Source organism: Haemaphysalis longicornis, unplaced genomic scaffold (assembly GCF_048455015.1).
Source record: "Haemaphysalis longicornis isolate Haplotype H1 unplaced genomic scaffold, Haemaphysalis longicornis Haplotype H1 scaffold_10, whole genome shotgun sequence".
NCBI lineage: Eukaryota > Metazoa > Arthropoda > Arachnida > Ixodida > Ixodidae > Haemaphysalis > Haemaphysalis longicornis.
Genome location: NW_027526204.1, coordinates 33,368,158 through 33,394,656, shown reverse-complemented (window position 1 = coordinate 33,394,656; position 26,499 = coordinate 33,368,158). Strand labels below are relative to the sequence as shown.

The window sequence follows — 26,499 nt, the reverse complement described above, 5'->3', positions numbered from 1 at the left end:
TACCTCAACGTCGGGTCCAACCACCGAGGAACAGAAGGCCTCCGGATCGATACGGGAACCACGTGTAGCTGGTGTATGCTTGTGTGGAGACGGGTGCAGTGACAAAAGTTGAATGCTCAATGTACCATGTGCAGGCGCTTGAGTGTTTCTACAGGCGTTTTTTTCGTTCCTTGTTTTTGTTGGTTGTTGTACGTCATGCGTATATATGTATGCTGCATGGTTGTAACCACGCATTAGACTGAAGTGCACATGCTATGTGTAGTTGTAAATATTTATATATGTTCTGTATTTACATAATAATACTAAACCACTATTACTAACCTTTACCTTTTGAGGAGGGGAATATGTAGTGTTTCAGTTTTAGTTTCGGTTTATGACGTCTTGATACCCTGACAGTGCCGCCAGTGTTACTTGTGTATATATGTGCATGCCCCTGGTAAAAAGCCACTCCTCTGCGACAGCGGTTCCTTCGTTGTTATTCTGCGGCTTCCACCACTACACAACACCTTTATAGATCGCGAACTATGCATGGGCCGAATATGTTTGAGGGGTTGTGAAAGTAGTTGGATTAAAATTAGCTAACGATTATTACGACAAATAATGCGGAGAAAAACAGCGCGACTGTGCTGGTCCTGCGGTCATATTGCGATCTTGGAACATCGCTCTCGTGCTAAGTACTGGCAGTAACGACTCAATGGTAGTGCAACATTTCGATAGTTATCCCAATGATGCGGTGAGGCTGCAAAATCTTGTCAGTGCTGCGAACACGATGCGGTGACTTAGTATAAACTTGGATGCAGCCTTATGGCTCTGTCATGCGTGCGACGTCTATCTCGCAATTCAAAATTTCTTGGCCGTTGACTAATTCCGAGAGGTCATAAAAGGCAATTTATTACCGCACTGTGGTTCCTGGTCTTATCTACGCCTGGGTGACTCCAGCACGCGAGATACCGTGCTGGCAGACGAAGATGCGTAGGTGTGCGCATCTACCGATCACTGATGGGAGCACCGTCGGCGTGTTTTTCAGACCCTCTCGTACAAAAGGAGATGCTCTCCGTTGCAGCGCAGACAGCTGACAGTCTCAGCGGGCTAACTCAATTCATGAACCCTAGAGTTCGTCCTTCCCGATCTCGCTTAGTGCTGCAGTAAACGCGCATATCGTAGCTGTAAGTCGCACTATGCATAGGTTATGTGAGGAGGAAGGATAAAACTGGCATTCAGAAAGAACGGTAGCGCTTTCACCGCCATGTGCAGAGATTTTATTTCCACATCCTATACCAGTAACGCAGTGTCATCGCGAAGCAATTATTCTTAGTAGACCTTTGACTCCTTGTATAAGCGGGTTAGCTGGTGCTTGATGACCTTCCCGTTCGAGTTTCTAGGCAGGCGATCGAGGAATACCGCCCCACCGTAAAGATGCTTGAAGGTTTCAGTTTTTTCTGCAACAAAAAAGAAGAGGAAAATTAAACCAAACCGACGCATTTGAAAAACCCTTCTTTGTCGCACGGTATACACGGCCGCTTGCATAGCAATAACTTATGATGTTTGCTTGTTGTTAAAATTGGTTGTAACGATCGTTTTAGTTCGAATGAGTGCCTTCTTCCCAGGAGTGCCAATTGATTTTACAGAGAGCACCTCAGAAGAAAATGCAGAAAACCGACCTGTATTCGTTACCAAGCGAACATTGCTGTCGTCGCTGCTGGAAAATCGAAGGGCTTAGTGCTGGTTAACCGGAGCAATTTTACTTTACTGTCGTTCGTGTACGCCGTGTTTTTTCAATTAGGCGACCAGAAAAAGAACTAACTCTAAGGCTGTATCAATTTACAGTGAATATCATATAGAGAAATCATATCACAGTGAAACCTCGTTAAATTGTACCTGACGGAGACGTGATGAAAGTACGGGCTAAATTGCATTACGGTTCATCCGGATGCATTAGGTTAAAGGGACGCCGAGTTGGGGATCCGGCTTAATTTCGCACAAAAAGAAACTACGGTTTGCACGGGTATAGTTTAACGAGCTTCTACTGTATTAACATATCGCGATGATACGTACCCCAAGAGGGATCATTAGTCTCATTCTAGAAATCAAATTTGTGTGTGTGACTGGGCTTTTCATCGAATGAAGTTTCAAAGAAGCCGCTTTCTCAATGGCCGTTTTATCCATTGCTGTTGTATTGAGCGCGATTTCATCGCACGGTTTTTTACCGCCCTCTGTTTCATCCAGCCAAGTTTTCTCTAGCCCCTGGAGAATTTGAATGTAGTGTTTCCCAAAATCTCTCCCGATTTTCCCATTTTTCAGCTGAATTGTCAGCATTTCCTCTTTCATAAGAGGTATCTGCGGTGACATACAAAGAAAAAAAAGAGGCGCAGACTTTTTTCCTGTAGTTTTTTACTCATGCACCGAAAAACCGCAAGAAATTGGGATAATATTATCTTACACCTCGCAATCCAGGGAGGCTGAACATACAAGAAATCACGCATTCACGCTAAATATCAGCCGAAATCTTTTGGAGTAACAGGTGTCTCATCGTTACAGGTTATTAAGAGTAGTGCTCACTCGTTGACTAGTATGTAATGCTGTTTCGGAAGGATACTCGTGTTGGTTCATGTGCGACGGCGTTTTTATTTGCTGCAGCTGATTGTTTCTTTCCAGCGCTCTACAGAAGTAGGTACGCAATGTCAGCATTTTCATACATATATTTATTTTTTTATTGCTTCTATTGTCCATCGCTTTGTTCACTCTACATTTTCTTCACCATTCTTGTTATTACGCTATCCATTGAACATTTGCCATCAATTTATGGCGTTTGTATTACGGGTATATTACTGTCACTGTCGTTATAATTCTGCACAGCATAATTTTGGTAAATTGAATTTACAGATTTTACTAAATGGCCTGGCCGGTATTTCTCGGCCTTCCGCAGGAGAACAATCTGTAGAACCCATTGAGGTTGTCCTGTACCTGCTGTAGCAGACGCTGACGGACGATAGGATGGAGAAATGTGGAACTTCCCAACCGCACGGGAGCCACAGCGGCCGGGAGAGCCAATATCTGTGTCCTATATAGTACTATAAAGCCCGAAAGAGTGCTGGTACGTACTTCTGAGGACCATTGCTCACGTTAAAATACCATTCGAAGAAACCCAGTAGCTGGCCTTGACAATTTTCTGTAAATGACTCAACAAATGTATTGGTAAAGAAAAGACGAAAAGTTGCTACTGGGAAGCAGAAAAAGCATAGTGCATTTAAGTGACTTTGAGTTCCCTCCTCGCTTATTTGAACTGCGTGCCGACTTCTCGTGACCTTCTCAGTGCTTTAGATGTAAAGTGGTGCGTTAGAAGGACAGAACGTTTTTCAAGCAGGTGTTCCAAGCGCCGGCTTTCTTTTCCTGACGTGATAAGCCTACACAGTGCCTTCGAGGTGTGCAGATGCCGATGAAGCTACAGATATAAAACGGTGTACTTACCCGCGGACGACACCTATATTGCTAGCAGGTACGAGCCCCGTAGCTTAATAAATGTAGTCTACAAATTTTCCTCATGCGCATGTCTTCCCGCCCTTATTTTTATTTTGTGTAGATTCAGTAGGTCGAGAACTATAACGTATGAGTTAGCGTAGCAAAAAAAACCCATAATCGGAGCTCTATTCACGCGGGTGGTTCTGGCATACAGTCCCCGCCCCTCCGCAAACCTTTCATTTAAATTTCTGCCCTGTCAACGGCGTTTTCTTCCCCACTGTTTTGATTCTTTGTTTAAAATGCAACAAGGCGGAGAAGATCACATCTGTTTGTATAAAACCAGCCGAGTGCAGCTGCGCCATTCGAGCTGACTGCGTGAGCTGGTGTAATTTTCTTTGTGTCTTGTTTTGCTGTTTTTAGATGCGACGCTCAGAGCATCTCTTGTCGGCGGCCCTGTCCTTCCTGCGGGCGTCCGTTGTTGTCCGCGTGCGTCCGTTGTCCGCGTGCGTCAGTTGTTGTCCGCAGCCACTCTCCCCCTCTCCTCTCCGATAGGGAACGCTCTCTCGCGAGGGGCATTGGATTGGATTCGATTGGATTGGATTGGCTCGGCTTGGCTTGGCTTGGCTTGGCTTGGCTTGGCTTGACTTGACTTGACTTGGCTTGGCTTGGCTTGGCTTGATTTGGATTGGGTTGGATTGGATTTGGATTGGATTGGATTAAAGTGGATTGTGTTGCGTCATAGCCGCGGCACTCTCTCCGCGGTCTCCTCTCCTTCGGGCGCGCTCCGCATATAACCGGTGTGCCGCTCTCCGGCGGCATTTCGGTCGACGGTTGCTCTCCGCTTGCGCTCGAACCCCCCTCAGCGTCGCATCAAACCAGGGTTCCCGCAAGGGGAGGTGGGCGTAATTTTTTCGCTTTATTTCATCGTTTTTGGGGCCTTTTAAGATGTTTTTCTGTGTAACAACCATTCCAATGATCATTTTGAAGTGAAAAAACACTGGTACTCTGGAATATACACTCACGTTCTACTGGAAATATGACTAAGGTTTCCTTAGAGCTACGCCGTCTAGACATGTATGAGCCGTGCGTCCAGTGCTACTACGCTGTAAGTCTATTTCTCCGTCCATCTTCCCCGCAGTTCCTTCAAGTGACCATTGCATGCCGGCAACAAACCAAATTCGGAATATAACAACAACTTGTATATAATATCATTGCAAAATGTCATCTGCCTTAACGCAGTGCGTAATGCAGAATGTCATGTTTCCATTTCGTGATGCCAATAGAAAAACATTTCGAGGGAAATCTTACGCAGGGAACCATTAGTCACCGAAATTGTATTGTGGGCTGCACGGAGTGGTCAGTGGGTCATTGTTCGGTTTGTGCTGCATTGTGACAAATCTGAGCAACAGGATTATCATAGTGTAGTTTGGAAAAGTATTGCCGACACACACCCAGTGGTCTTTCTAAAGTCACCAATAAGGGTTGGAATGGTATACCATCCCACGGCACTCGAAATGAAAGTAAAAGAGTCACCTCAGAAACCCACCGCGGATCACCAAAAAGTGCTTTTCGTATAGCAGTCCATTGCCGTTATACGTGACTTACCCGCTATGAGATGCTTGATCTCAGCAGTGAGTTTAGCCGAAGGCGTGCAAGTTCTCTTCGCGACCACGAAGGCAGCCGGAGCGTCCCCGTATTTGGTGTCGGGCACACCGACGACAGCTACGTCCGCAACGCTGTCGTGGTGCTGCAGCAGGGACTCGAGCTCGCACGACGACACCTGTTGGTCCAGGCACTTGATCATGTCTTTTAGGCGGTCCACAAAGTAAACAAGACCATCTTCGTCATAGTACATGATGTCGCCTGCGGCCGAAATCAGTGAACAGGCAGTGTTAAATGTAGTCAGTGCTAACACAACAGCAAACATACGGCGATATATGCATATTCTAGAGTGTACATGCAAATCCACACATTCCGGTATTGCGCGCGCTTTGCAACGTGACGATGTGACCGAACTTGCTTCGGGTGCACGGCATCCTTTTTATTGTCCCAGAACCAATCGAATAGCATACTAAGCCTCCTTCATTCAAGAACATTGTAGTCTGTTTAACGGTGCAAGCTTGTCAGCCGGTCATCTAAGCCAGATATCTTTTGTAACCCGTGCAGTATTACATGTATGAGCAGCTCCAAGGCAAGGCACTGCAACGATGGGGGAGGTCTAGTGCCTTGAGATTCTTCACCGGTTCAGATGAAGGTTGCCATTTGAACACCGCATCCGAGTTTCTATATCCCGCACTTTCAAGAGCGAAGCCGCATAGCAAATGGTTATTTTTTCTGTCCGCAGTTAAAATACCCAGGAAATGCCGAGCTCACGTAAGCGCGTGCCTCGCGGCGAACGAACGAGATACAAAAACGAGAAAAATGTGGTTGATGCCTTCTTCATAGCAATGGGTAACACACGAAAGTGAAATGTGCCTTCACAGGAGCATGTATTGTGCATGGATATGAACTTGTACGTCGCTATTTATGCGACGCTACAGCACAGTTACACGCATCAACGTTCGACACTGGATTGTACGCGCCGGGCATTGCGTAACTCCGACTGAAACCACAGCCCCTTGAAAAACATGTGAACGAAACGTAACCGCAACCGAAACCAAAAGCAGTAGGTGGGGGAGGGTGCCTCGATTCACCCGGGTCCCGCGTACACGAAGACACTGGCATCGAGGCGGCAACTGTCGGCGCTATTAGTGCCATGATGAACTACTTCTTCATTTCTCTTAGACGGCGCCATCGCCTACACGGCATCTGAATGAAAAAAGTAGTAGGAAAGATATAGGGCGCGTTAGTAGACCTACTTGCGGTTGAATTGGTATCGCAGTGGGCAGAACGCTGTGTACCTCCCGTTGCGGCGAGAATCCCGGCGCATGCAGCCGCGTCAATGGAACGTTTTCTGGCGACGTTATTTCCGTGACGGATATGACGCCGGTCAGATCTTGGTGTACCCAGGCATAAAACACAATCGTGTTAAAAAATGCCGAGAGCTCGTATATGGGTGCGACCTCCCAGCGGCCCCAGCGGAAATTTGTCAAGCTAAGCATACCCACTTAGGGAGATTGGCCAAGATTGGCCAAGATTGGCCAAGATTGGCCAGGAAAGAAAACTCGAGCGTTCGCCGTAACCATGGCAACACTTTAGCTGTCGCGATCGCACTGCTCACGTCACTCGCTAGTTTTGGCTCTGCCCACGATATAGGGCTGTGCGTTCGTCCATAGCATGCGCTGTGAGTAAGTATAGTAGTCCATCTTAGAGGTGTGCTGGTTAAGTCGCAGGGATGGGTCGGCCGCGGGTCGTCTGCACACTCGATGAGGCGGGCGCTCACCTTCAGGCTCAACGCGATAGGTCTCGAGAGCGGAAGCAAGTACAGAGAGCCACAACGAACCACGTGGCCACAGGAAATTCTGCGCAAAGACGGTGGTGGTCCCAGAACAATGAATCCGTTCAACGCAAACGTGCCAGGGTGCGTAAGCGGTACCGGCAACGTCGACCCAATACCGCTCGTCAGCAGCAGGAACATCCGTCCTAACGGGAGCTGACGCTCAGTTCAACCGTGAGTTTCTCGCAGTCGAATTTGGACACTCGTGTCGAGTGCGGGATAGGTTGTGGTTTGACTCTAGTAAATCGGCTGCAATCGCGGACCTAAACCGTCGTGATGGTCATGAAGGTTGCGTTGCGTACAGTTTCGCTACCTTCAAGTCTTACTCGTTAGTGTGCGCTTCCTTGCATATTTTTTGAGTGAGCGCTCGTACTGCTTCAAAAGAAATATTTCTAGGAGTGTTCTTAATTCTTAATTCGTGTGCTTGTAAGGCAAATTGTCCGCGAGGAGCTCGAGAAACTGCAGCAGGAACCTGTGTCACCAGCTTCGGCGTCCATTGCGGAAATCATGAGGGAGGAGGTAAGGCAAGCTGTGCGGGCACTGGAACGAATTGACGTGTCGCGGCAGGGTGAACCACGAGCCTCGTACGCCGCAGCCCCTTACTACACCCCTCCAACAGTTGCCACCATCGCACCGCAATCTACCCTGGGGGTGATACGGCGCAGCGCTCCCTATTTGAGGCAAACAGGCCGTCGGAAGAGTGACCTGTGGCGCACCCCTGACCACAGGCCCCTCTGCTTCCACTGCGGAGAGAAAGGCGCACGTCTACTGTACCTGCCATCGTCGCCGAGCTGGTCTGCGGGAATTCGCACCCGATGCGCCACCTCTGCGAAACGGACAGTGACCGCCGGATATCGCGGACTACGTCGCCGAACGCCGGAACACGTTTCCACAGAATGCGTTCAGTCCCGGTCGTGGTCCCCTGCCCGAAGTAGGTCCTCTAGCCCACACTGCCGACCGACTCTCCGGAAGCCCTGAACGCCGGGGAAACTGGAACCAGCGACCTCCAGAGGTGCGGCCGCTGGCGTCAATGACCGCCAAGATCCTCCATTGCAAGAACGACGACAAGAAGACGACGAACAGTCGAAACCTAAATGTAATCCTAAACCTATTACCTGCGATGTACTCGTGGATATCGACGGCCGTGCGACGACAGCTTTGGCTGATACTGGTGCGGACTATTAGGTCATAAGCGAAATTCTGGTGTCTGCGCTAAACAAAGTGGTCTGGACCCCCTGGACTGGCATCCAAGTTCGTACAGCTGGGAACCACCTCAGGTGCACTGCGCGGATAAAAATACGCGGCTTCACATACGTTACCAGCTTCATTGTGCTCCCGGAGTGCTAACGAGATTGAATGCTTGGCAGGGATTTTCTGCAAACAAACGGGGCTGTTATTGGTCTGCCAAAATCCAGAATTATCTTCCCGACAAAAAGAGCCATACCGAGCCACATTGAAGACAAGCGCGACGAGGAAATACGCATTGTTGACGACGATGTCACTCTACCCGCCCGTGCTAGCTTGTTTGTTAACGTTAAAGCGACGCATTCGAGGACTGTGAAGGCATCACCGAAGCCAACGTTCGGTTGCTTCTGGAAAAAGGCATATTTGTTGCAAGAGGATTCGGAAGCCTGCAGAATGAACGCACGCTAGTCCTGGTGAACAATTTTTCCAATGAGCGTCGAGATCTTACGAAAGGTACCACTATAGCGTTCATAAAGGAAGTCGCCGATGTCAGGCACGTGGGCGCGTCGAACACAGCATCGATTGGTACACTCACAGCCGACCCAGGGATACCTGTGCAAATTAACCAAGGACTTTCGACAGCTCTAGTGGAAGCTCTAGAACATCTGGTACAGTACTTCTCCGACTGCTTCGCCACGTCCTCCAATGTGCGCCAGACTCCCATCACGAAGCATCGCATCATGACCGATGAATCCGTCAGACCTGTGCACCAGCAGCCCTACAAGGTGTCCCCAAAGAGAGGGAGGCCATCAAGACCCATGTCCACGATGATCCACGACGACGTTATTCAACCGCCTAAAAGTGCATGGGCCTCACCTGCGGTGCTTCTGAGGAAAAAGGACAACACGCTGCGCTCCTGCGTCGACTACCGAAAATTGAATACTGTCACTAAACTCGACGTTCACCCGCTTCCGCGAAAAGACGATACTTTGGACCATTTACGCGACGTACGTTAAATTCCTCTCGTCGCTGGACCTAAAACCTGCCTATTGGCAAATCGAAGTTGATGAGAGCGACCGTGAGAAAACAGCTTTCGTAACTACTGACGGCCTGGGTCGAACCTGACTTTGACTGGCTTGCTGCCGGGAACAAGTTCGCCCTTCATTAAATGCGACTGCATCTCATTCACTCGCCTTGTCCCTGCATCCGGCGTCGGCGTTGTCGGCGTCCGCCCCTCCCCCATTCTCCTCGCCGCGTGAGCTGCGCTCTCCGCCGCTCACCCCCTCTCCTCTCCGATAGCGAACACTCTCTCGCGAAAGGCATTGGATTGGATTCGAATAGATTGGCTTGGCTTGGCTTGGATTGGATTGGATTTGGATTAGATTGGATTGGATTGGATTAAAGTGCATTGTGTTGGATTGTGTTGCGTCATAGCCGCGGCAGACGCACTGGCGCCGGCGCATGTGCAGTACTCTCTCTTCCGCGGCCTCCTCTCCTTCGGGCACGCTGCGCATATAACTGGTGTGCCGCTCTGCGGCGGCCTTTCGGTCGACGGTTGCTCTCTGCTTGCGCTTGAACCCCCCTCAGCGTCGCATCTCACCAGGGTTCCCGCGAGGGGAGGTGGGCGTAATTTTTTTTGTTTACTTGCCCACAAGATGCTATGCTAGGATATCGGAATTGCATGAATAATCGCCATTGTTCTTACCGCCTCGCCAACTTTCATCCTCGCGTGTCTGTTGTTTGCCACAAGTCGGCACGAGCACACTGGTTCGGCACGAGCACCGGCTCACCCGATCGACACCAGCCCTCTGCGTCCATGAACTTCGCGTTGAGTTCGGGGTTCCTGTAGTAGCCCTTCATGACACTCGGTGTGCGGAAGTACAGCTCGCCGTATTGCATTGGTCCCAGCTTCTCGCCAGTGTCCAAGTCGAGGAACTGCGGGATGGAAATGGTCATTAAAGCCAAAGTATGGTGTGCAGGGATTTCGGCGCACAATACAAATCCCAAGGCAGCCAAAATTAGTCAAAAGCATTCATCCTACAGCACGCCAAATAACCCAGACGTAGCCTCGGTGTGTTAAGCGCGCCAAGTTAAAATATGGATCTACTTATCTGCAGTGCCGGCATGAAAGCTTCTGTTCTACACTCTTTTCGTGGTCGGTATTTCAAGCATAAAGCAATAATGTTGCTACGTGGTGGCAAGATAAATGATGCGAACCATGAGTAAGTGTGATATGATCTTATTTGCACAATGTCGACCTTGATGTGAGGTGTACTCCAGGGTACTCAACCAGGGATCACATCCATGTCGTCAATAGAGTGATAGGAGAGTACACTAAACCCCTTTACATGGCACTGATGGATTATGAGAAAGCGTTTGATTCCGCACTCACCGCAGCCCTGCTAGAAGCAATAAAACACCAGGGAATAGAGGAGACTTACATAAGACTTCAAGAAGACATATATACGGAATGCACGGGCAAGAAAACCCTCCACCAGCAAAGCGATAAATTTCCGATCCGAAAGGGAGTAAGACAAGCAGATACCATCTCCCCAAGTCAATCTAGAGGGGATGTTTTCAAAGCTTGCCTCGGAAAACATGGGATTGAGGACAAAAGGGGTATTTGAGCCATTTCAGGATTGCGCGCAGCATAGTCTTGCCGACTGAGACTGCAGAACACATGCGACCAATTCTTGAGGAACTACAATCAGAAAGTATGGCCGTGGGACTAAAAATAAATATGAATAAATCTAAAATAACGAGGAATAAGCATGCCAAAAGCGTCCTTGTCAGCTTAGGAAAGGAAACGCTAGAAGTAAAATATTATAACTACCTCTTACAGATGGTTAGTGCTCACCCAAACCATGAGAGAGAAATCCGGCCCAGAATAGGTATGGGCTGGGGAGCACTCGGCAGACACTCCCATATAATGAAAAGTAAACTACCTTCCTCACTGAAAAGAAAAATCTACAACTGCATACTGCAGGTGATGACATATGGAGCTGAAACTTGGCACCTTACTCAACAAATAGACAGGAAACACACGTCGGCTCAACGGGTCATGGAATAAATAGCGTTAGGAATAACACTCAGGGACAGGAGAGGAGCTACCGGGATAAGAGAGCAAACTAGAGTAGAAGATATCATAGTTCAAATACAGAAAAAGAAATGGACTTTGGCTGGCCATGTATTGAGATGAACCGACCACCAGGGGAAAATTAGGTTAACAGAGTGGATACCAAGAGACGGGTCTGGAAGAAAAAGGCTATTATCCGATGGAGGGATGACATATAGAGAAATTCCGGGGCAAACTGTGAACTCAAGCCGCGCGGGACAGGAGTGGTCGGAGGTCAATGCAGGCCTTCGTCCTGGAGTGGAACTGAGCAGGCTGATGATAATGATGATGATGGCCATGATGAATCTAAACTTCGGCTACGTGCCGCATACATCTTTGTGTTCGTCGGAGGTTGGGCCCACAGCCGTGTGCTTTATGGTGTCTCCGTCCTCGTCTCGCATTGCCTTCTTCTGTGGCAACTTAGAACATGGTAAGGAGGCTAGCTTTACTCATTTGTCAGTCTAGCAACCATGTCCGCCTAGCAGTGAAGTGCATACTTATCGAAATAATTATAAATTATGTGTTTTTCTTTCTGAAAATTCCTGACTCCGGGTCGTTGTTTCCTTGAGTTCCTTGCGACATACTTGAAGAGCTGGGGAACCAAATTGGAAGGTAGAAGCCGAGAAACATCTATGCCGCGAACTGTGTGTTAATTTAACGACTGCACAGCCGCCGCCCTCGCGGTGCTGCGCGCTGCTTTTATCTATCACACCTCCGAGTGGAGAATGCGCATCTAGAACGAGGGGATTATCTACTGAGGTAACCAAGTTGCAGTGGCTGTTTTCACAACGGAGCTGTTCTACCGTTGGGGCCGGACGACAGCCTTTGCTGGTGTCATGCCACATTCTCTCTGCAGTAAGTTTCTCCACCGCGAGAAAAAGAAAATAAAACTGTTCCGAGTTTTGCCAATCTCCTGATTGGGTATGCGCCATTAATATAAGGAACAACAACAACAACAATGATTAGCCACTGATGGCGGAAATGCATCGCAGGGGCGGGCTCCGCACCGCCTTTCCCGCCATGAACACCGCTGGACTAGAACGCGCCCTCGCTCTGGAATGCCAGCGTCTTCGGCGAGCAAATTCGAGTTGCGGGGAAGGATTGGACAGCGATGGCGTGCTAAGCCTAACTGAGCCTGAAGAAAGCAGCTACACAGTAAACACTACGCCGTACACAGTACACACAACCTACACACTAGACTTATATGATTACCCCTTAACCGAAACACGGTGCTTCCCACTCCCATGAAACACAAGATTCTTTATGTTTGGGGCTATTTGGGCTACTAGCCACTAAGCACAATCATGATCAACTGCTGTTAGCATTTGGTGTGTGCAAGATGCGAGTGATGTACGCTGCCGCGTACACGAAGTTCTTGGTTTGTATACTCAACGTATTGGCGACGAGCCTGTTCCCGTATACGAGTTCGAGAGGAAAAGTCTGGCGCGTGCGTCGTCCTCACTGAACGTGCACCCAGCGCACATATTCGCCAGGTTGGTGTACTCCCTTGCTGTGCTATCGAGAAGGCAGTCACCTTGAGCTCCACCATGGGGGCGGGAAAACCGACGCCTCTGGGCGTCAGTTCTCCGTACGGCGGCGAGCAGAGGACGCCGCAGGATTCGGACATGGAGTAGTGGTTGCGCATTGAGCACAGTCCCTCGAACGCAGCCCTGATGGTTTCGGCAAAGGCTGGCGTCAGGACGGTGCCGGCCACGTTGATCTTCTTCACGGACGGCAGCCTCGTCCCCGTCCGCATCATGTCCGCAATGTAGTAGCACAGACGTGTCGGGACACTGCCCAACGTTGTTACCTGGGGAGGAAAAGAGGTACGCACGATCATATATCTCTCTCATTGTTCTGGGCTTTACGTAAGATGGGGTTTATGAAAAAACAAACGCCGTCCTTTAAACTGAGCTTCGGGGAATTTCCCATTCTCAGCTGAATTCGGTAAGCGATGCTCGCTAAATGTGGATGACCTGTCTAGGCGGGCCGATAATACTAGAGAAAGCGAAATAAGGATTTATTAGAGAGTAACTCCAACTTTAAAAGGAGCTGGCTACCCCAAACTTTGCAGTAATTAAAATATGCAATGGTTGCCGTATTGATTGATTGATTGTGAGGTATAACGCACCGACGCTACACAGTCGATTAGACACGCCGTAGTAAAGGGCTCCGGATTGATTTTAACCATCTCGGGGTCTTTAACGTGCGCCGAAATCTCGAACACAGGGTGCCTTCGCTTTTCACCTCCATCAGAAAAGCGGCCGCCACGGCCGGAAATTGAAGCCCCGTCCTTCGGCTCAACAGCGCAACGCCTTAGTCACTGAGCCACCACGGCGGGTAATGGTAACCGTATTGAACCTCGAGGTTTGAATAAGTGCATTGAATGGGCACCTGCTGAAACCAAGCACGCTCAGTGAACTACTTGATATGTATAGTACATATGTTTTTAGACAGCAGTAATATGCCAATAATATACAACATATGCAAGCTACATGTTGCCTTACAACAGCGGAATATAATAAAAACAATCTATATATATATATATATATATATATATATATATATATATATATATATATATATATATATTTATATATATACAAAGTAGAAGTACGCTCTTCGGATACTTTTACTTTGTGCGTATTCCTGCAGCAACTAAGGACTCCCCTTCACGACTATAGATATATATATATCTTCCCAGCGTCTTCTTTCCCAGCGGCCGCCACGTTCTACGTGGCGGCCGCTGGGAAAGAAGACGTTCTACGTCTCCCGCGGTAGTCGAGGGGCGGCGCTAGTTGACCGGCCTCAGAGCTCTTGTAAATATAAACCCCCGCTTTAAAGTCGAGAGAGAAGCCGCTGTGGGGATAGCGTAATTGGTTAACGCACCGCACCGGTTATGCGGAGATGTGGGTTCGAGTCCCGCTCCCGGAAAACGGCGGATTTTTTCTCGACCTATATTTTCGCTTATTTATCAATGAATCAAAGAAACGTGACAAGCACACGTCATTCGGCCCTATTATATATTTCGAAAAAAAAAGCCGAATAGCACTGGCAATGACGACTGCAACCGAGATATATATATATATATATATATATATATATATATATATATATACAAAGAATACACAATGATCATGATGGGAACCAGTACCTAACCTATATACCGTACAACTCGCAACATCATTGCGTGTTTCCACACTCATCAAACGGAACGTGCACGCATTTAGTAGAGTGCGCGCATCTTCGTCGCTTGGAAAAACTCTCTTGAGGCAAGGGAGATTTCGTTTTGGCTATGTACATTGTCCCACGGACCCAACAGTTTTGCAAGCATAGCGGAGTCCCAGATAGCAGACTAAGCTTGTCACCTAAATGTTTTTCCAGCCAGTCGCACATAAAAGACATTCAAGCTGGATGTGACACACGTCTTCAGTTAGGTGCCCAGAAACACAGCATGTGTCATCAGCAAATCAAACGCGGTAGAGGAATTTATCGGCGTGTACCACGTCAATGTGAAAAGCTATGTAATAATGAGTTGACCGAGCAATCGAGATGGGACGCACATGGGTATGCGTCCCATCTCGGGTATGGGTATGCAAGGGACGTGACCACTTGATATAACAGCGATGAACGATATTTATCTGTCAACCTGGCTTTCAGAGTACTGTGTATCACCGGTTGTTTCTAATGGTTTTTCACATCATCTCAGGTAAAAAGCACGGTTCTACATGTGGAATTTAAATGAGCAGTTGCTGCTAGTTGGCCTCCTCACAAAATTTTACGTATTTTAATGTGCCAGGGAATCCACTGAAATATTACTCTCGTAGTCCATCCTATTTTGGTTGCCATCAGATCACAGATGCGCCTTCACAACACATTGTTTTGAATGTAAGTCGCAATTGAATTTAGGGCATAAAGAGCCGCCTTTAAATCTGCAAATAGTGCTAATTTAGTCGATGAGGTCATGGTAGTGATAAACTTGACTGCAAGGTATATAGCATAGAGCTCTGCAACCGTCGACGATGAGGGGTGCGGGAGCTTGGCAGCATGATCAATGTGGAGGCTCGGTATTGTGAAAGCTGGCGACAACAACGTGATTGTCGACGACGCTTCGGTGTATTCATGCACATAATGAGCATAATATTGATGCTTATAATTCAACGTCATCTGCACTGCTACCAGGCTAGATATAGGTAATTTTTAGGCATTCCAGGGATTTCGGAATTGGTGTCAACGCAACCCACTCCTTGGAGAAAACCCAGTGCTGTGTTGCCACTGAGACACAAGAGGCATGGCCATAATATTACCAAAGATGACCTCATAAGCTTTTGGCGCTGAACGCTGACGAAGGAGGGAACCAAAGGGCGCGACTCATGCGGCAAAGTCAGGTGCAGATAATGTCAGCGCACCTTCTGCACTCGCAAGGCGTTTACAAGGGTCTTGCTTCCACGAGAACCATATTTCCCGACTTCGGCCTGGGCACTGCGAGGCAGAGAGGGAGGCCTCTGGCTACCAATGTTTGCAGTCGCTGCTCTTCCCGATTTGACATGATATTGAGTACCTTATCCCGTGAAAATTCCGGTTCAGTGAAATTTCTAGCTCACGCAACAGCTGAAGCTAAATCCGGAAGGAACGGCCTGGCAGAGGGCTGGCGAGATGTAAAACGTTGGCTCAGGTTGGTTATCGCGCTCACCATAATATAAGAGCAACCCCAGAAACGCAGCGTCCAAATTTTAAGAAGCCTCGACAAATCTGGAACGAACGCCATTTATAGGATTCTCCAAGGACTCGATTAGAGATTGGATTATATTTAATCGGGCAGCTCAGCTTTCCTAGTACCCTCCTCTAAGCAGTTCCCGCAATCCCTGATTTAACCGGTTTAATAACGCGATGGAATCAGCCACTTTTGAGTAACTCAAGTATTCCCCATTTATTCGTAAGCCTGTTTTTCCCAACTGGATTCCCAAACACACTTGCCAAGGAGGCTATAAATAAGTTGGCAGAGACTACACCACCTTTTATGGCACCTTTTCAGAGAGGAAAGTTCTCTTTTCCTATACAAGATGGTCGCCATCCCGCCCTGCGAATGTGGATGTCCAGTGAAGCTGTTGTAAACCCGACAAATAGTGACGCTGGGAGGGTATGAAATCTTTCTCGTCGACTCGGCCGGATTATCACTTGCGCTCGGCTTCTCTGGTGGCAAATGCTGAGTCAGCTGCCTAACCTGACGCATGCGCTCGGCGTTTTTGGCAAGAACTGTTCTATTTAGCGACACCAGTCCTGCCTATCCCTCAAACGTAATCTGCAAAGATAATATTAATCTGGAACAAATCGTGGGGTGGGGGGTTACCATCGTTCACAGGTGCCATATCATTCATAATACGGTTTCGATGCTTGTTTTGTTGCTTTTCAATCGAATACGGAGCTCTGTGCTGTATGCCCGATTAAGCTGACGCATGTGCTTGACGTCTTGGGCCAGTACTGCTGGGCCCGGCCCGGGTTTCTCGTTTACGACACGAAATTTTCCGACCAACTCGGGGCTAAGAGCTTCGCTGTAAATCGCGTTGGAAACAATGCTTTCACCGCGAAGTCCAAACAAGGCTGGTGCCCAAGCCTGGCACTCGTGGCTCGAGTGCTTTCATTGCCAACAGATGGCGCCACAGTGTGAAAGTGGCAATATTAAACACCGCGAGCCTCCGATGGGTCGACCGAGACAGGGCGGGAACCCCGGGAGAGGGGAACGGATAAAACAGGAGAGGCAGCCACGCGGCAGGAGCAGCGGAATACATGCGTTTGTCGACGACATTTTGCGGTGACGCGAGCAGATGCGCGGCCATTTTTTTTTCTTACCTCAAACACAATTAAGCTCCAATGTAGAACAGGAGCAGGTTTTTATTGCGAGTAATGTTAAAATGTTCGATCGAATATCTCCAGAGCTGTAGCTTTCCTCGACATGGCTGCTGGAAACGTGCAACCGGAGATACTCACTTGATACTTGTTTACGGTGTCGACCAAGTCGTCAAAAGACAAGCCGGGATGAACGATTACGCATGTGGATCCCACACATGCCGCCACTGGTATGAAAACAAATCCAGATGCGTATGTGATTGGGTACCATGCGAGAATCACGTCTTTGGGCTCGTTGTGCATGAGAGATCTTAAAATAAACATAAAGAAAGCACCGTAAGTTGCGCGATCCCTGGTACTTTTAACCGTTTAGTGAAACCCAGCAATGAAACTGATAAGGCTAGGTTAACGAATACAAATTACGGTGAAATGGCAACATTTTTGCCACCCCACCTTAAATTCCAAATGTAGGAAAATGTTCAGGTACAGAAAAACCACGAAGATATCACGGAGATATTTTCATCCTGCTGGCCCTTTTTTTTTACTCCCTCACACATTTACAAACCATAAAAGGTGCTCTCTTTTTATTTGGAATGTTTTGTTTAAACGCACAAAGCAACCGCAATTTTTTTTCCTTTATTCCTTCATTCTTCATATGGCTGCATAAGTCAATCGTAGCCTAATTCTGCTATCAGGATTCAATGTGTATCTTTATTAGTCCAATGATAGGCAATTTTATACCCCTGACTGAAGCCAAACGATGCTCCTACTCCGATGTCTTTCTATGCAACCGGAGTTCCGAAAACTTACTGAAAATGTAGTAGGTAAACCAAAAGGCTTTTCAGAACAGCCTTATTTATGCCAAAAGAAACAGGCAGGGAATTCGAAACTTTTAAAGGGGCTCTGCAAAGCTTCCGATAAACGCTTTCACTCTTTCGTTCGCGTCTGGAAGCACTGCGAAAGCTATAGTTATCGCCAGTATGGAGCGGCGCTGGGTTATTTGCCCGTCGCAGCAGACACGCCTTCTGTTTCTTATTGGCCTTCGTGGCATTCTTTTAAAAGTGGCTATAAAATGCGTCCATTGCTCGAACCGAAGAAAAGCCGGCCAATAGGCCCTACACCGCAGTAATGACGCGATGCCAGCGGTGATTTCAACGCCAACGCCAACGTAATTCCAACGCCAAGACTGGGAAAGCCAGAAAAACCTCTTCAGGAAGTCTCTAAGTTATTTAATAGGTACAGAGCAGTATTTTTTGACTGAGGTCGTTTGTTACCCCCTTCTAGAAGTACTGTATGTGTTGGCTGACAACGTTCTTCAAGCATTCAAGATTTCTAAAAGGGTTGAGAGAAGTTGTAGGGTATCTTTCAGTACTAAGCTTGTTTCATGACACAGCACACCTGACGGCAGCTATGTTCCTAATCACCTCTGCCACGCACGTTACTTGACATAATCGATCGTAAGGTGGAATGGTTAGTAAAGGACAGCCAGAAAATGTTACAGGGGGGGGGGGGGGGTTGCCTCCGCGAAAACTATTGTTGAGAGACACCTTTCGTGGCTGGAGTTGGCGGTAATCAGAAACTTACAAAATTCAGAAGTATGTACAATGAAAGTCAAAATTTCTCAAACACATGCGCGGAATGGGAAATATTGCCGCTTTGACAGAAATTGACGATACAAGTGATTACAAAACTTACTTCCACTTTTTTGCCACCCGGAGTGCTACGCCAAAAGCCGCAAATATATTACCTTTTCTTACTACCCCTAAACAAGCTATTTTTTCAACAAGAGGATTGGCTATAAATATCTATGTAGGGTTTCATTCACGTCTTCCAATTAGTACCAGCAAACATCAATAAATAAAAAGCGGTTATGAGGTTCTATGAACCATTCTTGCTCATGTTTCGCGCTTACTTTTTGGCACGTTTAGCACATTTACTTGTTGCACATGCCTTTGATAGCCCCCCTTACCCAATGTCCTAGCCAAGGGCCTGTAAGGTACTTATAAAGAGGTAAATAAATTCGGCAGATGCCACGCTGTTCAGAGAGTTGAACGAAATCAAAGAATTGACCGGACATTGTCTTAAAATAAACAAGATTTTCAACAGAGCATAAAAAGTAAGTCCCTCAAAAATTATCATGCTATATTCGAATTACCAGTTGGAGCAAGCACTAAAGTTTATTAGTTAAGTAAGACGTATTGCTCTTGTGTTCTAGGGTAAATGCTGTTTTTTGTTTCTTTCTGTACTTCAAGGTAATTTAAAATGAAATATGGCCCTCACACGATTGTGGGGGGTTATGAAGTCAAAGCCTAAAAATACCATACTCTTTTACTGCGGTTCGGATAATTGGACAACAGTGCTCAGTGAATGCACGTCCACTGTTCTATGAGATTATGTAACATCACTGCACTGAAAAACTGATGAAAAATTACATTGCTAGCAGGTGCACCAGTTTCAGTTTATCCGTCCAAAACGGCATATCGTGAATGTACAGTATAACATCTATTTTAGGTTTTCGTGTACCTGTGGTCTTAATTGCTCTAGTCTCTATCGAAATGCATGAGTGCAGACATAGTGAAAGCAGACATACTAGGCACATTCAACTCCCACAAAAGTGTACAGTTTTTGGTATTACGATCATTCCTTCCTGCACGACCGGCTTCAAAATCACTTTTGTTTATTTTTGTTAAAAATTACACAATAGTTTACAAACGCTATACTCAGTTATCCCATTGCTGAAATACGCCAGCAAAAGAAAGTACGGAGGTAATGTCATTCATACCGAAAATAAATTCACCAGGAATCTGATAATCTTTCAAATATTAGCTTACACACCGCTGCCTGGTGACGAGTTATCTAACCGTACCCGTCAGATGTCCAAAACGCGGTGTCTATGCCACTCGTCCATAGATGTATTATTATTTCTGGGTTCCGTTCCAATTCCCGCTGTGCGGGTATTGTTTATCTGACATATCCGGAGTCTGTTTGTTTGGCTTACGTAATTGGTTTTTTGTACCGTACCCTAATTTTAAATTCTGACAGTCTTTATCTGGCAATGCGGCGAAGCACTCACGCTTGCGTGTGAAGGTTGGCGACGACGCTTTGGTGCGATATCTCTATTCCCTTGGCGTCCCCCGTGGTGCCAGAGGAGTAGAACAGGGCGGCGGTAACATTCTTGGGATCTTCAATTGGCACGTCTTTGAAATCCTCCTCGTTCATGTCCACGAAGCCAGAAACCGAGGTGAAGCCAGCCACGTCGTTCCCCACCACAAATAATTTCTGCAATAAAGAGTTGGCTTGAGCGAGATTTTATACAACTTCAACACTTACGTTACGATACTTGCTAGCGCCATCGTTTTCGTTGGCATTCTGGTAAGGCAGGGCTATAAAAGTCGGCCAAAAAAAACATGCTAGCAAAACGGACCAAATACCTTAATGCATTGGAATGTGGCAAAGTTCTCCTTATATCAGAAATTTAAAGCGTTGCTTAGCAGCAGCATTGGTTTTCATATAGGACGCAGCTTAAAGGCCTGAAAAGGAGTCGATGGAAGCTGGTTTGCTTTGAAACACCGAAATGAAGGAAGTCATGGGCGGAATTGACCGCAGCGACATAGTTTTTAGCCTATGGGCGCTTTTGCTATGCTCTTTACTATACTAGTTTTTGGTTGCGTTGAAAGCATCTTATTGATTTCCAAACTATTCAACAATGAATGAGCGCAAATTTTGGACCAACCGACTGGCTGACCGACTGACTGACTGACGGACTGACTGACTGACTGACTGACTGACTGACTGACTGACTGACTGACTGACTGACTGACTGACTGACTGACTGACTGACTGACTGACTGACTGACTGACTGACTGACTGGCTGACTGACTGACTCAATAACTCCGAGCCGTAACTGTAGGATCCAGACGAATGAATGAACGAATAAATTCTTTATTTCCACTTATGTACATCTATATGTACATTTCGGGAGTCCATTTTTTTCATGGCGTAGGTGCGCAGTAAAACCGGGTGTTCGAAAATTCCACTGCTAAAGGGAAAAAGGGGAGAACTTGCGTTTTCTCTAATCCGTGATCATCTCGCTCTTCCGTTGAAATATCGAAGTGGTTTTTGCTGGTATGTGTAGCCAGTGAAAATCTCAAGGAGCTTGTACACAGTTTCGCCATTGCATGGCTAATGTATTCCAAGTTTTTACGATCCCCCATTATATAATCTACCAACTGATGTACCGAGTTGATACTGTTGTTAAATGTTATCTGTAGAAATACACAAACACTAGTTCAAGGACTTTACCGTAAGATGCCATAAAAGGGCAACGAGGATTTGTTTGTAATCCCACCCTTAAAGAGACCCTCAGCACTTCTTTCAACTTTTTTTTCTAAATATTACGTGCTTCGAAAGCGTGGTCAGCCAACACAGCCAGTACTTTGAATAGGGGGGGGGGGGGTGTACCTCTTCCAAGATTACTGCCCTGTGCCCACCACGCCACTTAGAAACTTGCTCAAAAGATTTTTCTTTCTTTCCCGGTCTTGGCGTTCTTCGAGCGCTGGAGCTGCTTCATTGCAGTGGTGTAACGGCTATTGGCCAGTTTTTCTTTAGTTGCAGCAATGAACGCATTCGATAGCCACTTTAAAAAGAAAGTCGCAAAAGGAAAGCAGAAACGGTCGAGAAAACCACGCAGTGCCTCGGGCCGTGCTGCTGATAACTACAGCTTTCGCTGTGCTTCCACACGTGAAGGAGAGAGTGAAAGCGTTTATTGGGAGTGTTGCAGAGTCCATTTAAAGGATTCAGGAGGCCTAACAGGCAATATCAACGCGCAGCCAAAGTGCTGATCTTAGAGGCTTCAAATATCGGCAGTACATCCCTATCATGCTGCAGGCAGTCAATATGGCCTCAATTTTAAAAATTACTCTCATGAGATAATAAAAAAGGGCAAAAATATTTTTCTTAAAGCTTTCGTCATAATATCGCAGGCCCGTTGAGATATCGAACTGGCTTTTGCTGGTGCAGGTAACGCATTCGACTGTCTGAAAACCGCCCTACGAAGATTTCCCTAACCCATACTTAACTCAGACTTGTGTGGATTTAGGTTATATTAAGGGTTTTGCAGAATTTAACAATAACTATAGAATCCTTTCATATACCCAATTCGCTTGCTTACAAATGTTACTTACAAAAATTCCCAGTCTAATTTCAGTAGTTTGTAATAACAAACACGTCGAAGGGTGAGCAGAATTTTCGGAATCGCACCCCTCGCCCAGTTGAAACGGCCAAGACACCAATCACGAAATGCTCGGCCTACAGACTTAGTTTTCATAGTAGGTTCGCGTTATGATGAAGGCTCTCAACAAGGCTCGTTTTTTGTACTGCAGCCTCAAGGGAGTAAAAACGATATCCCCCAAGAATGCAGCTTTCGAAGCCGTGCCTTTTACATAACTACCACTCCTACCCCCCTCTCGTGTTCACTTCGACTTTTTTCTCCTCCCCCAAGACCCCCACAAACGGTATTAAGAGACAAGAAACAAAATGCCACCGTCTGTAATTCGCAATTTAGCATTCCTTTGAAGTGGTGGCTACTTCGCTTCTTTCCCCCTCCACCGTGACTCACGCTCTTCCACTCCACTCTCGCAACTAACATAATTAGTACACACAACGTTTCTTCAATTCAGTTCAGTTTTCGCGCGTTCGTTTAGCTCGTGCTATTTCCTGGGACAGCGCACCGCCTTTTCTGTAAGTACACGTCGCCGTTGGAGCCCATGTTTTTAGCACGCAGCACTTTGGCGGCCGCTACATTGGTTTGGCGACGGCGACGGCGTTGTAACCGAGCGAGCGAAGGCATAAAAAAAAACGGAGGAGGACAGTGTGGCGAAAGTGTGGGCAGTATGCCGGACATTATGCTGTGCTCACCTGAGGAACAACAGAGCGAGAATAGCGCACACAAGCTCTAAAGAAACAAAATATTACCTTGCGCATTAGCTTTCATAAGTCCCAAACAATTATAAATGTACAGGTATTATTAAAGCTGTGACGACAATCGCAAGCGGCCAAGCTGCGGAGCAGTATGCTGCAGGCATTAGGCGAGGGCAGTACGCTGAGCCTGCTCCAGACGCTCGTCGGAGTACTCGCGAAATTGTGAGGGGGAGGGCGGCATGCGCAGCTATGGCGTCATCTCGCTCACCGCCTTCCCCTCCCACTTTCGCCATGCGCCGCCACCGAGGAGCGCACTGCCCATCACACTTTCCTCAGACGTTCCTCCGGCGTTCGTGGCTCATCGGAACCACGCGACATTTGCACGGGCGGTTCAAACGCAATTTGCAACGACACGCTCGTCGGTGGCGGTGACGCGCTGCGAGATCCGTCGTGCGCTCGCTGATCACGCGATCACTTACGCAGCAGATATGTGCCAGACTAAGAATGCAGTTCGCGCTGCACACAAATTTCGCAATATAAGCTTAAGTAACCGTGAGTACTTTTTTGTTGCGATTAACTGCCCCTGTTTCCTCCCCTTTTCACACCCCACCGTTTTCCCTTCTGCCATCGCAACTCACATGATTAATACAGTGGATGTTTCTTTATTTCAGACTGCTTGTCAGGGCGCGGCGTTTTCTGTAAGCTCACGCGCCCCGATGAAGCCCATGCTACTTGCTAGAAAACTGTAACTGATAGCTATCCATCACAACGACTGAGATAACTCTAGGTATGTGTTGGCATTTAAGACGACCAATATTGTACAATTTGTTTTCGAGTAGTTCTAATATACCGCAACTTGCAGTCGTTTGCTCTAACACCACGTCTCCTGTTGGACACGGTGTATTGTCTGCAGACCGGAACTAATTATTGCGTGCAACTCCGCGAAAAATTGGGCAATTATTTACACAACCAACGAATACTTTATAATGTGTTAGATCTATTCGTACGCCACCACACATTGGCATCACCGCTAGTTTATACTAACGCAATCGTTGGGGCGTACCTTAACGTTCGCCTTCTCTTGGACAGCTAGAACCTTGGCAGCGTTCCTTGCAGTCGTCAAGATGTGTGTTGCATTGCTGTGCTGGACTTGAAACAGCAGTTCACCTGCAAGCGGACAATTGCGACAAACACCAAAGTCTTCCTGCGCGAGAGGATGCGTAAGCAAAGGCGGGCTGAGCAGTTTGCGAGTTTGCGAGGCTGCTGTTCTTGATGTTGATTATGATGATAATCAGTGTGTAAAGTAGCCACGAAGATAAAATACGAGTTTGGCTCATTCTAGCTCTTTCCAAATAAACGATGATCAATTTTGCCTTCATGGCCCTTTTAGGGGGCATAAGGTATGCACCTAGACAAAGCACGCCACCCATACACTTTATGTTCCTCAGGATAGAATTGAGGCTACCATCAACTATATTTTCCTCATCTCAGGCTGAGCACCGTGTGCGCGGGAATAAGTAAATGCGCGCGCGAATAAGACGTCACCACAGATAAATCCCAAGTGAGCAAAAGTGTAGTAGATCTCCCCCTTTCCCCCCTGAAAAGAACAACCTATAAACGGTTCGGGGAAGTAAGGGGCTCATCTCTCACGTTCATTGAGCACCGGGTTGGAGAGTAGCACGGAGGCGCCCGTGAAGGTCAGACTGAACAGAGCCACCAAGTTTTCCACGCTGTTCTCGACGTGAACGCAGACGCAGTCTCCAAGCCCCACGCCATGAGCCTGGAAGCCCGCGGCAAAACGCTTCATGCGGGACAAGAACTCGCCTCTGGTGAGCTGAGTTGTCTGGTCCACCTGCGGCAAAAAAAAAAGAAACAGTAGCGAGAAGAACGCAGCTGTTGTTAATTGTTCGGAACCTGCATTTTAGCGTTTTGAGTTGGACATTGTGAGGAGACTATGAAATCACCGGCTTTAGTGTCTTTTCGTACACCATCTGCAGCAGTGTCTTGGCTAAGGTTCTAATATTGTCCAGGTAAAAGTGTTTTTTTAATGGTGATGAAATTTACAAGCCGCTACAAAATTGGATTTTTGCGAACATGTCTTGCATCTTGCGAGCACGTCTCGCGAACACGTCTCACACCCGTTTTGTCCCCTGACGAACGGGCTTTTTATCGTTGGGAACCGATTATTAAGGGAGCGTGCAATGTTCAGGCCCCTTTGATTGTGAAAGCGTGTTCGTCGCGGTGCTTCTTTCAAGGGCTATCCGCGCACACTGACGGAGGCTAAAGGCATCCCCTGCTGAGACAATTTCTCCCTGTGACTTTATACAGGGCGATTATTCCCGGTTCTCTTAAAAACGATAATCACAAGGTAGCGTTTCTTCGTTTAACTTGATGCTCCCGACCGACATGGTACGCAATATTTTACCACTCGTTCTTGGCGCGTATAGTAACGGATGCAAACACATTCGTCAACTCCGTGCTTGACGCTGCCAGATTGATGACGTGCCAAAATCTTACAGCTTCGGGTCTTAGTGTCTGCCTCTCTCACCACTGCCAGCTGGTCAGGCTGCTTGGTCAGGAACTTGCTCATTGCTGCGTAGATGGAGCACGACGGGATGTCCACCTTCGGGTACGGCGAGTAGAGCACCCCGTCCTCGATAGTCGCCTTCATCCTGCGTGCTGCTCTTCGTCAAACGGGCGATGAAAGACGTTGGGGCTTGGGTTATGAGCTGCAGGTACTGGCTACTGCAACAAGAAACAGAGAAAAATAAAAAAAATGATGAAACTCATTCCGCTGAACTTATTGGATAGCCACAGTGTTCAGAAAACAACTAATACGGTTTATTGCAAAATGAATGACAAACCCACTTTGAATGGGAATGTGGCAACCCTTATTTACGAGTGATGTAGTTCAACTGAGTGCGAGAAACACAGCCTGGTCATTTCTGATTTGTGGTTTTGCATATTTTATGATTTGGTTAGATTAATAAAACGTGTACTACAGTCTCAGCCTAGCCGACGAACATTGGGCTGTCCAGTTCTCTGTGGCTTTGTGGTGCTGGTGGTGGGGCTGTTTCAGCGGCAGCTCCGTGTTGCTTGCATTATAACTGCGGGCGATAGGTATTCTTATAACATGCTGCTATAAAAAACAGCTCTCAGCTGTGTAGTCATTGCAGCAGCCCAACGTCACATGATTTGTTTCGTGATCGTTGCGATAATACGTGACTTCTAGCCGTTTTTTGTTACCGTATTCCTCGCAAACAAGACCACGCATTGACAGCCCAAGGGAATTCTAAAACGTTTAGGATTCCGGAAACAGTTTGGAAGTCTGATCGTGAACGCCAGCAAAGCGTGATAATGAAAGCCTACCACACTGTGGAGCAGGCAGTGTGATAAAACGATTTTCCTCGTACTTCTCATTGTTGAAACACGTAAGTAAAGTGAAGTGAAAGAGAAAATGGGATTGGTGAAAGTGGAAAGGTTCAATGTTTCCCAATGACAGACGACATAGAGTGGCGGAGAATGTGAGAGTAACGA

General features: G+C 47.2%; 1 protein-coding gene across 1 annotated transcript; it reads right to left on the bottom strand.

Annotated features, from left to right (window-relative positions):
* Positions 1 to 1,240: 1,240 nt before the first annotated feature.
* Positions 1,241 to 25,707, bottom strand: LOC144158362 (luciferin 4-monooxygenase-like). The gene is made up of 9 exons (XM_077689213.1): positions 25,511 to 25,707; positions 24,613 to 24,814; positions 24,026 to 24,129; positions 20,116 to 20,321; positions 17,184 to 17,352; positions 12,730 to 13,005; positions 9,871 to 10,015; positions 5,065 to 5,322; positions 1,241 to 1,439 (listed from the first exon to the last, which is right to left on the bottom strand). Exons 1-9 carry the CDS (start codon positions 25,631 to 25,633, stop codon positions 1,312 to 1,314), a joined length of 1,611 nt encoding a protein of 536 aa, XP_077545339.1. The 5' UTR covers positions 25,634 to 25,707; the 3' UTR covers positions 1,241 to 1,311.
* Positions 25,708 to 26,499: the final 792 nt, after the last annotated feature.